This window comes from Oryx dammah, unplaced genomic scaffold (assembly GCF_014754425.2).
Source record: "Oryx dammah isolate SB20612 unplaced genomic scaffold, SCBI_Odam_1.1 HiC_scaffold_5, whole genome shotgun sequence".
NCBI classification, from domain to species: domain Eukaryota; kingdom Metazoa; phylum Chordata; class Mammalia; order Artiodactyla; family Bovidae; genus Oryx; species Oryx dammah.
The window spans coordinates 95,448,462-95,460,803 of record NW_024070189.1 but is presented as its reverse complement, the minus strand read 5'-3'; the positions used below and the strand labels follow the sequence as shown (position 1 = coordinate 95,460,803).

Below are 12,342 nucleotides of genomic sequence, written 5' to 3'. Positions count from 1 at the left end.
AAGAGCTGCATTTATATTGTAACTATAGAAACAAGACTGCCAGGGACCAAGGGCTCTGTGTAATGCATAAGGAAATTGAAAAAGTGTAGTGATGTGGTATGCAAAATCTTGGAATGGTTATGACTCACATTGGGTGACTAAATAATGTTCCAATTTCATTAGAGCTATTTTAATAGGAAAAATATATAAACAGAGAGGTACATATATGGTGTGAGACTGAATATTCAGAATCACTTGTTGCACATATTTGTTGTTACTGCCTTTACCAGTCTTAGGAACATATATATATATATATATACACACACACACACACACACACACACACACACACATATAGGTACATACGACACAGGTATTGAAATTAGGTTCTTCTGATAATAATCTTCCAGAGGGCACTCTTTATGTCCTTGTTCCTTAGGCTGTAGATGAAGGGGTTCAGCATAGGGGTGACCACAGTGTACATTACTGAGGCCACTGCACCCTTCCTATGGGAAGATGAGACAGCTGAGCTGAGGTACACCCCAAGGCCAGTTCCATAAAACAAACAAACAACTGACAGGTGAGAACCACATGTGGAGAAGGCTTTGTACTTCCCACCTGAAGATGAAACTCTTAGAATGGAGGAAATAATTCGAGTATAGGAGTAAAGGATCCCTGAGAGTGGAACTCCACCCAAGATGGCACCAATGAAATAGATTAATATATTATTGATGAAGGTGTCAGAACAGGAAAGGTTGAAGAGTTGAGGAGGATCACAAAAGAAATGAGGAACTTCCACTTTGGCACAGAAAGTAAGCTGTGACACCATCAAGTAGTGCAGCAGGGAGGTCAAAAGGCTGATGGAAAATGACACCAGGACCAACAAGCCACAGAAGTAGGGGTTCATGATGACCAGGTAGTGTAGAGGGTGACAAATGGCCACCAACCGGTCATAGGCCATCACTGTCAGAAGGAGACTCTCCAAAAATGCAAAAAGAGAAAAAAAGGTGAGTTGAGTTAGGCAGCCTGCATAGGTGATGGATTTGCTGTGTGTTTGGAGGTTCACTAGCATCTTGGGGATGATGGTGGTGCTGAAATTAACATCAGTCAAGGACAAACTGGAGATGAAGAAGTACATAGGGGTGTGGAGGTGAAAATTGGAGCTGACAGCCAGGATGATGAGCAGGTTCCCTAGGATGGTGACCAGGTACATGGACAGGAAGAGCCCAAAGAGAAGGGGCTGCAGGTCTGGATCATCAGAGAGGCCCAAGAGAAGGAATTCAGAGACACCTGTTAAATTCTTTTTTTCCATGTAGATGGGGCACCTTATGAAAAGAAGAGTGTTGAGTAAACAAAACAAATATAGAGGCACCCAGAGAAGTGTCCATACTTTGGATTTAAATGGATTAATGTTGATGTATGGCAAAACCAATACAATATTGTAAAGTAATTTGCCTCCAATTAAAATAAATAAATTTAAATTAAAAAAATAAAATATTCACACTTGATGACTACATGGCCTAGAAACTTTAGCAACATTTCTCAGTTGTGAGCCCATCTTTAATGAGGCCCCAAATATCATTTGCTTCTTTATTTACCTATTTTAGAGGCATGAGGCCAAAGAATGCAAGAGAAGTAAGGACTTTTTGACATAATAAATCCATGAACATGATGTAATATGTGTCCCCTTAATTTTGAAGGAAAAACCTATAGTAAAAGTTTTTTCTCTCTTAGAAAAGTCATTCTAATTAAAGGACACTAAAAAACACTCAAATATATTGTATCTTATCCAAATGCTGTACAAGAAATTCTCTTGATTTGTAATGTAGTCCTAAACAGCTAAAACCACTCTCTGGGGTATAAATTTTAGGGAGAATGGCATTGAAACATGTATAATATCATATATGAAACAAATCACCAGTCCAGGTTCGATGCATGACACTGGATGCTTGGGGCTGGTGCACTGGGATGACCCAGAGGGATGGTACAGGGAGGGAGGAGAGAGGGGGGTTCAGGATGTGGAACACGTGTATTCCTGTGGCAGATTCATGTTGATGTATGGCAAAACCAATACAATATTGTAAAGTAATTAACCTCCAATTAAAATAAATAAATTTATATTAAAAATATAAAAATAAAAAAATTCCTAATCAGCATTTCTATTTTTTTAATTAACTTCTAGAGATTTTTCATATTTATTTGGCTTTATGACATCCATCTTCCATGGAAATATGTGTTCACTCAAATGTGTGTGTTGTGGTCAAAGTCTCTTCACATATAACTCAAATATAAGTATTTGCTCTTAGTGGACTTCATATTTCTATAAATGCATTTTTAATATCTCTTTTTTCCTTTATTTATTTTTAATTGAAGGATAATTATAATATTGTGTTGGTTTCTGCCATACATCAACATGGAGGAGCCATAGGTATACATATGTCCCCTCCCTCTTGAGGCTCCCTTCCAGCTCCTACCTGTCTAGGTTGTCACAGAGCCCCAGTTTGGGTTCCCTGAGTCATACAGCAAATTCCTCATACAGCAAATTCCTACTGGCTCTACATTTTTTTCTTTTTTAAATATTTATTTATTTATTTTTTAATTTAAAAAATTTATTTATTTTTAATTGAATGATAATTGCTTTACAAAATTTTGAAGCATAAAATCATACACTATCACTGATCCTGAAGATAGCATTCATATATTATGCACCAATGATTAATTAATAAACTCTAATTAAGACCCTGAACTTGCTTTTCTTATTACAGAATATTTTTCTATCAGTACTATAATAGTCTCAGAGAAAGTTCTGAAATTGAGATTGCTGTTTGCTGTTTTTTTGTTTGTAGTTGCTAGGTAACACTTCTTAACTATGATATATCTTTAATCCTAAAGGTTTGTGAAGGGTTAATTTCTCATCAGATCCAACCTCTTCTGAACCATCAAAAAATTTAAGACCAAATAAGTTCTCAACATTAAGTGGGCTTCTCATCCCAGTTTAAGAGCTTTTCAAGCTAATTCTTTTTTTTCTCACTTAATTATTTTTTATTGAAGGATAATTGCTTTACAGAATTTTGCTGTTTTCTGTCAAACCTCAACATGAATCAGCCATAGGTATCAATTCTTTCTTACAGAGTTTGTGTTTCTTTTAAATTCAGCTCCCTGAATGTAGTTGGGGTTGGCAGGAGAGAAATCTGTTTAGGTGTCTTGTAAATGGAGTTTTGGGCTTCATTGGTGGCTCAGGGGCAAGGAATCCATCTGCAATGGGATTCAATCCCTGGGTTGGGAAGATCCCCTGGAGGAGAAAATGGCAACCCACTCCAGTATTCTTAGCAGGAAAAACCCCATAGACAGAGGAACCTGATGGGCTACAGTCCTTGGGGTCTCAAAGAGTTCAATATGACTTAGCGACTGAATAATAACAAACAAAATGGAATTTCACTGTCTGTATTCAAATTGGACTTTACCTCCTCTCTACCACAGGGCAAGATTGAAATTACATTAAAATATCTATCCTAAGATGTGCTCCTATCCTCAAGTGTAAAATGATAATAAAGCATGTTGCTCTCTTTTGGGGGGTAATAATGCAGGTAAAAGAAAACAAGTTACATAAAAACATTAGTTCAGAGCCTGGCACATGAATTCCTACATAAGGCTTTGTGGTATTGTGGTTATTGTCATGATTTTCATCACTATCACCTTCATAATCATTTGAAGCACTTGAAGGACACTTTGCTGGGCTGTGCTAAGTTGCTTCACCTGTCCAGCTCTTTGCGACCTCGCGAACTGCAGCCCGCCAGGCTCCTCTGTCCATGGAATTCTGCTTGTAAGAATACTGGAGTGGATTGCCATGCCCTCCTCCAGGGGATCTTCCTGACCTAGGGATCGAACTTGTGTCTCCTGAGGCTCCTGATTTGCAGGCAGATTCTTTACCATTGAGCCACTGGGGAAGCCCAGAGGGTACTTCAGAGAAAACTATTACCTGCTCGGGTTTAAAAAAAGATGCCTATGGAAGACAGAATAATTATGGGAGGAAAATAGACATTTAAATAAAAGTTCTAGCATCCCCACCAGTAACAACAACATCAACTTCATAGTCTTCTGAGCTTATCTATCCATTTTGGTGTCCTTCTACTGGCTATCCTATCTGTCCTCTGCTTTGATGTTGAGAAAACAAGGCTCCCCCAATCCCTCCTGCATTCAGTGTCTCCCACTGAGCTTGGCATTCATTGGGCTGTGCTGTGTCTCTGCTGGGGCAGGACTAAGGGATGCAGATGTCTTTCATCTCCCCTACCTGGTGTTGGATAAGGGCTGAGAGTTTGTTCTCAGAACATGCAGGAAGACAGCCTCAGGTATGTGCTTCCTGGTGCAGACAACATCTACAGGAGAATGAGACACACAGATATAGAACCCATTGGACTGGAGGTGGCTAACTGAAGGGCTGGGAAGCACAGGTTGATTATTTACAGTGATGCAGCCTGGAGACCTCCATGCATCTAGAAGATAATTAGCCAAATTGGCCCATGGCCTCAGTCTCTGAGGATTTGCTAACTTCATGGAAGAAGAAAAGGAGAAAAGTGAATGTATAAGGAAGGACCTAAACCCTTCCTACTCCCAAGAAGAGGTTGACCTCTACTTTTTACCTTTGAGTTCCAAGTTGTTTATTTCACCATAAAATTCACACACATTTCTTCAATGAGAGAAAGCAATATGTGATTTTATATCTGTAAATCTTTGATTAGTCATATAATTTAGAGAGATTTATGCCTTCCATGGGCTTCCCAAGCAGTGCTAGTGGTAAAGAACGAGCCTGCCAATGCAATAGATGCAAGAGACGTGGGTTCAATCCTGGGTTGGGAAGATCCCCTGGAGGAGGGCAGAGCAACACACTCCAGTATTCTTGCCTAGAGAATGCCATGGACAGAGGAGCCTGGCAGGCTACAGTCCATGGGGTCACAAAGAGTCGGACACTATTCAAGCAACTTCACCCGCACATATGCATGTCTTCCATACCAAAATTCTGATAGTATTTCTATTTCCTTAATTAAGATTTATATCTCTGAGAGCTTGCTACTGTTTTCCGTTTTTTTTTTTCTTTTAATAGTCCTGTTTGGGGTTTTGGAATTTATGCCTTGGAAATTTATGTTTCTTGCTATTTTTAGTGACAGTTCCAATTCTAGTTCTAATTCTGTTGGAATTTAAAATATTTCAATTCAATTAGTTTAAAATTTAGCTCTACATTTTCTGCTCAATTGGTGTATGTTGTTATATTGCACACTGTTTATTGTGAGGCATTCTGTTATTTTGCTTAAATACTTCTAGGCATCTTAGAGAGTCTACATTCAAAATGTGGGCCTGGGCTATATAGTCTTGTCAAATCTTGACTGGAAGAGTATCTGAACGCCAGCTCACATACATAGCTATTGGTAAGATTGAGTCCTTTGTGGGCCAGAAGACTCCCTTAGTTTCTTATCAAATGGGATTCTGACAACAGGACAACTGACTTCTATCAGTGCAAGGTGATGAGATGTCAAGAGAGGGCTGGCAAGATGAAATCTGAATCCTGGTGATGGAGGGTGAGGAGGGATGGATTGTGAATTTTGAATCAGCAGATGCAAACTAGTGTATATATTAAGTAGAATGAATAAACAAGGCCCTACTGTGTAGCACAGGGAACTATATTCAGTATCCCTTAAAAAACAATAATGGAAAAGAAAAGCAAAGCTCAGCCTTTCTGGATGTTTGTGTTGGCAGATTGAGTTTTTCTCATTTTAAGAAATTAAAAACTAACAAATTATTGCTTTTTTTCCTTCAGTTTCCCCCCGAAACCCTATGCATGTTGCTCCTTCTCCAAAACCAATACGATATTGTAAAGTAAAAATAAATAAATTTATATTAAAAAATAATCTCCAATTAAAATAAATAATTATATTTAAAAAAGAAAAGAAAAAAATGTGCTACTTTTTCACATTATGAGAAACATATTTTTATCTTCAAGTAATTGGGGGGAAAGATAGTCTCAGTAACAAAGTCATGTGGCTTATCTCACATATATTATGACCACAGTCATAAGAGCTGGGAGTTGCAGGTAACATATTCTAATCTTGACCTCAGGTCCTGAGTGTGAATCCTGCTGGATGCTTTCAACTCAATAACTCAGCATCTTTGTGGTCAGAAACGAGATCTTGAAAATCAGAAAAACTATTTGGGACTTTATTCAATTGGAAGTTTTCAAAAGGTAAGTGATGGAATCTGATCAACTCTTCAAGTCACATAATCCTTTTCTGCTCTGAGGTCATATTACATGGTGGCATGAGGTCAACTCTAAAGTCTGGAAGCCTGAGTTCAAATCCCTTCACCACCTCTTACAAAAGCACCATGAATCCATGTATGTATAACTTAAACTTACCTTATACTTAAGTGAAATTATGGTAAAGTGGGGCATGAGAAAAGCACCCAACTTATAGGTATATGGAAAGAATGAAATTAGCTAACATAAGTAGATACTGAGATAGCTGCCTAACAAGAGCCAAAACTCTGTTATTAGTGGTGGTGGTAGAATATAATAATGATTATTTCAGTATTATGAAAGTGAAAGTGAATTGAAAGTCACTCAGTCATGTCTGATTTTTTGTGACCCCATGGATAGTCCATGGAATTCTCCAGGCCAGAATACTGGAGTGGGTAGACTTTCCCTTCTCCAGGGGATTTTCCCAACCCAGGGATCGAATCCAGGTCTCCTGCACTGCAGGTGAATTCTTTACCAGCTGAGCCACAAGGGAAACCCAAGATTGCTGAGTCGGTAGCCTATCCCTTCATCAGTGTATCTTCCCGACCCAGGAATCGAACCAGAGTCTCCTGCATTGCAGACAGATTCTTTACCAGCTGAGCTATCAGGGAAGCCCATTTCAGTATTGTGATTTCTAGTACTTTTACTGTTAACCAGAAAATTTAGAACACAGATTTTGTGATAAGAACTCAAATGGTAGGACATAGAAATGAAAATAAAAGTTAGAAGAACAGATCTTTAAGGATCCATTGACAATGAAGAGGCTTAATTCACTCATGGATTTGAACTCCCAGCAGAGCTATGATGATCTGGGTCACCATCTGCTCAGGAAGTGTACTGGGTATGTACAAACCAGTGGATCAAGTTAATTATCCATGCTCCATAGTGGTCAGTGCTTTAGAAGAGTGGTCCTCGTGTGTGACCATCACAGTAGCAACATCAACATTTAGGAATATTTTTAGACAGGCACATTTTTAAAAAATTATTTATTTTTGGCTGTGCTGGGTCTTTGCTGATGTGTGTCAGCTTTTCTCTGACTGCAGTGAACAGGGGCTACTCTCTAGTGGCGGTGCTCAGGCTTCTCGTTGCAGTGGCTTCTGTTGCTGCAGAGCACAGGCTCTATGGCGCACAGGCTTCAGCAGTGGCAGCACTTGGGTTCAATTGTTGTGGCTTCCAAGTTGTATACCACAGGCTCAGCAGTTGTAGTGCATGGGCTTAGTTGTTCTGCAGCATGTGGAACCTTCCTGGATCAGGGATCAAACCTGTGTCTCCTGCACTGGCAGGCATATTCTTTACCACTGGGCCAGCAGGGAAGCCCTAGAAGGGCACATTTTTGAGTGCCATACCCAACCTTCTGAATTCAATGCTCTGATATAATTGAATCACTTTGCTGTACAGATCAACCTGTTGGGCTGCCGTCTATGGGGTCGCACAGAGTCGGACACAACTAAAGCAACTAAGCAGTAGCAGCTGTATGCCTGAAACTGACACAACTTTGTAAATTGACTATACCCTAATAAAACTTCTAAAATATAAAATTTAAATTTAAAAAGTAAATTCATTTATTTTATTTTTTATTTATTATTATTTTTTTAATTTTTATTTTTACTTTATTTTGCTTTACAATACTGTATTGGTTTTGCCATACATTGGCATGAATCAGCCACGGGTATACATGAGTTCCCAATCAGGAAACCACTCCCACCTCCCACCCCATATCATCTCTCTGGATCATCCCCGTGCAACAGCCCCAAGCATCCTGTAATCAGAGTTTAATTACTTTACAATATTGTATTGGTTTTGCCATATATCAGCATGAATCTGCCACAGGTATAAATTTATATTCACCCATGGTGGATTCATGTCAATGTATGGTAAAACCAATACAGAATTGTAAAGTAAAATAAAAAATAAATAAATTAATTGATTAAACAAACAAACAAACAAACAAAGAATGAAGATAGAAAAAAAAATAAGAATCAGAAAACAAAAAAAAACCTAAAAAAGTAAATTCATATAGAAAGAGTTCAGTTCAGTCGCTCAGTCGTGTCCAACTCTTTGCGACCCCATGAATCACAGCACGCCAGGCCTCCCTGTTCATCACCAACTCCCAGAGTTCACTCAGACTCACGTCCATCAAGTCCGTGATGCCATCCAGCCATCTCATCCTCTGTCGTCCCCTTCTCCTCCTGCCCCCAACCCCTCCCAGCATCAGAGTCTTTTCCAATGAGTCAACTCTTCGCATGAGGTGGCCAAAGTACTGGAGTTTCAGCTTTAGCATCGTTCCCTCCAAAGAAATCCCAGGGCTGATCTCCTTCAGAATGGACCAGTTGGATTTCCTTGCAGTCCAAGGGAATCTCAAGAGTCTTCTCCAACACCACAGTTCAAAAGCATTAATTCTTCGGCACTCAGCCTTCTTCACAGTCCAACTCTCACATCCATACATGACCACAGGAAAAACCATAGCCTTGACTAGACGGACCTTAGTCAGCAAAGTAATGTCTCTGCTTTTGAATATGCTATCTATGTTGGTCATAACTTTTCTTCCAAGGAGTAGCGTCTTTTAATTTCATGGCTGCAGTCACCATCTGCAGTGATTTTGGAGCCCCCCAAAATAAAGTCTGTCACTGTTTCTACTGTTTCCCCATCTATTTCCCATGAAGTGATGGGACCAGATGCCATGTTCTTCATTTTCTGAATGTTAAGCTTTAGGCCAACTTTTTCGCTCTCCTCTTTCACTTTTATCAAGAGGCTTTTTAGTTCCTCTTCACTTTCTGCCATAAGGGTGGTGTCATCTGCATATCTGAGGTTATTGATATTTCTTCCGGCAATCTTGATTCCAGCTTGTGCTTCTTCCAGTCCAGCATTTCTCATGATGTACTCTGCATAGAAGTTAAATAAGCAGGGTGACAATATACAGCCTTGACGTACTCCTTTTCCTATTTGGAACCAGTCTGTTGTTCCATGTCCAGTTCTAACTGTTGCTTCCTGACCTGCATACAGATTTCTCAAGAGTCAGGTCAGGTGGTCTGGTATTCCCATCTCCTTCAGAATTTTCCACAGTTTATTGTGATCCACACAGTCAAAGGCTTTGGGATAGTCAATAAAGCAGAAATAGATGTTTTTCTGGAACTCTCTTGCTTTTTCCATGATCCAGCGGATGTTGGCAATTTGATCTCTGGTTCCTCTGCCTTTTCTAAAACCAGCTTGAACATCTGGAAGGTCACGGTTCATGTATTGCTGAAGCCTGGCTTGGAGAATTTTGAGCATTACTTTACTAGTGTGTAGGATGAGTGCAATTGTGTGGTAGTTTGAGCATTCTTTGGGATTGGAGTGAAAACTGACCTTTTCCAGTCCTGTGGCCACCGCTAAGTTTTCCAAATTTGCTGGCATATTGAGTGCAGCACTTTCACAGCATCATCTTTCAGGATTTGAAACAGCTCCACTGGCTTTGTTCATAGTGATGCTATCTAAGGCCCACTTGACTTCACATTCCAAGATGTCTGGCTCTAGATGAGTGATCACATCATCATGATTATCTGGTCATGAAGATCTTTTTTGTACAGTTCTTCCATGTATTCTTGCCATCTCTTCTTAATATCTTCTGCTTCTGTTAGGTCCATACCACTTCTGTCCTTTATCGAGCCCATCTTTGCATGAAATGTTCCCTTGGTATCTCTAATTTTCTTGAAGAGATCTCTAGTCTTTCCCATTCTGTTGTTTTCCTCTATTTCTTTGCATTGATCACTGAAGAAGGCTTTCTTATCTCTTCTTGATATTCTTTGAAACTCTGCATTCAGATGCTTATATCTTTCCTTGTCTCCTTTGCTTTTCGCCTCTCTTCTTTTCACAGCTGTTTGTAAGGCCACCCCAGACAGCCATTTTGCTTTTTTGCTTTTCTTTTCCATGGAGATGGTCTTGATCCCTGTCTCCTGTACAATGTCACAAATCTCATTCCATAGTTCATCAGACAGTCTATCAGATCTAAGCCCTTAAATCTATTTCTCACTTCCACTGTAAAATCATAAGGGATTTGATTTAGGTCATACCTGAATGGTCTAGTGGTTTTCGCTACTTTCTTCAGTTTAAGTCTGACTTTGGCAATAAGGAGTTCATGATCTGAGCCACAGTCAGCTCCTGGTCTTGTTTTTGTTGACTGTATAGAGCTTCTCCATCTTTGACTGCAAAGAATATAATCAATCTGATTTCGGTTTTGACCACCTGGTAATGTCCACGTGTAGAGTCTTCTCTTGTGTTGTTGGAAGAGGGTGTTTGCTATGACCAGTGCATTTTCTTGGCAAAACTCTATTAGTCTTTGCCCTGCTTCATTCCGCATTCCAAGGCCAAATTTGCCTGTTACTCCAGGTGTTTCTTGACTTCCTACTTTTGTATTCCAATCCCCTATAATGAAAAAGACATCTTTTTTGGGTGTTAGTTCTAAAAGGTCTTTTAGGTCTTCATAAAACTGTTCAACTTCAGTTTCTTCAGTGTTACTGGTTGGGGTATAGACGTGGATACCTGTGATACTGAATGGTTTGCCTTGGAGACGAACAGAGATCATTCTGTCGTTTTTGAGATTGCATCCAAGTACTGCATTTTGGACTCTTGTTGACCATGATGGCTACTCCATTTCTTCTGAGGAATTCCTGCCCACAGTAGTAGATATAATGGTCATCTAAGTTAAATTCACCCATTCCAGTCCATTTTAGTTCACTGATTCCTAGAATGTCGACGTTCACCCTTGCCATCTCCTCTTTGACCACTTCCAATTTTCCTTGATTCTTGGACCTGACATTCCAGATTCCTATGCAATATTGCTCTTTACAGCATCGGATCTTGTTTCTATCACCAGTCACATCCACAACTGGGTATTGTTTTTGCTTTGGCTCCATCCCTTCATTCTTTCTGGAGTTATTTCTCCACTGATCTCCAGTAAAATAATGGGCACTTAATGACCTGGGGAGTTCCTCTTTTGGTATCCTATTATTTTGCCTTTTCATACTGTTGATGGGGTTCTCAAGGCAAGAATACTGAAGTGGCTTGCCATTCTTCTCCAGTGGACCACATTCTGTCAGACCTCTCCACCATGACCCGCCTGTCTTGGGTTGCCCCGCAGGCATGGCTTTGTTTCATTGATTTAGACAAGGCTGTGGTCCCAGTGTGATTAGATTGACTAGTTTTCTGTGAATATGGTTTCAGTGTGTCTGCCCTCTGATGCCCTCTTGCAACACCCACCATCTTACTTGGGTTTCTCTTATCTTGGGTGTGGGGTATCTCTTCACCACTGCTCCAGCAGAGCACAGCCACTGCTCTTTACCTTGCATGAGTGATATCTCCTTACTGCCACTGTTCCTGACCTTCAATGTGGAATAGCTCCTCTAGGCCCTCCTGTGCCTGCGCAGCCACCACTCTGGGGTTCCTCCTCCCAGCAGCAGGCCCTGGCCTCGGGCTCAGGGTGGCTCCTCCTGAGGAGCAACCTTGGCCTCCGGCGCGAGGTGGCTTCTCCCAGCCGCCCCTGACCTCAGATGCAGGGTGTCTCCTCCCGGCCGCCACTGGCCTTGGACACGGGGTAGCTCCTCTCGGCCACTACCCCTGACCTTGGACACAGGGTATCACCTCCCGGCCACTGCCCCTGACCTCAGACGAGGGGTAGTTCCTCCCGGCCGCCACTGACCTCGGATGCAGGGTAGCTCCTCTCAGCCTGTCCTGCGCTGTCGCAGCCTGGCACTCTAGGCCACTGCCCCTGACCTCGGACATGGGGTAGCTCCTCATGGCCATGCTTAGTGAAAGACGAAAGAGTTAGAATGAATATAAATTAATTAACAAAGGAAAATACTGAAGTTTTTAAAGAAATATGTTTTTAAGTGAATATTGAATGGAGCACCATTCACAACTTAAGTAATGGATGAAATCTCATGTGAACTAATAGACAAAACTGCATACTAGTGGCTTTCAGTGACTGTTTTTGATCACAATACAATTGAAAATGAAGAACTACAATTCAATTAAAGGAAAATACATTGAATCTATTGTGTGAAAATTGGAAAGATTTGTTATTAAAGTCTAAAAGGAGATTA

At 40.4% G+C, this 12,342-nt stretch overlaps 1 protein-coding gene across 1 annotated transcript; it reads right to left on the bottom strand.

Annotated features, from left to right (window-relative positions):
• Positions 1–361: 361 nt before the first annotated feature.
• Positions 362–1,300, bottom strand: LOC120864024 (olfactory receptor 18-like). Its single transcript, XM_040240794.1, has one exon. The coding sequence runs from the start codon at positions 1,289–1,291 to the stop codon at positions 362–364; it is 930 nt and encodes a 309-aa protein (XP_040096728.1). The 5' UTR covers positions 1,292–1,300.
• Between the last annotated feature and the right edge of the window lie 11,042 nt (positions 1,301–12,342).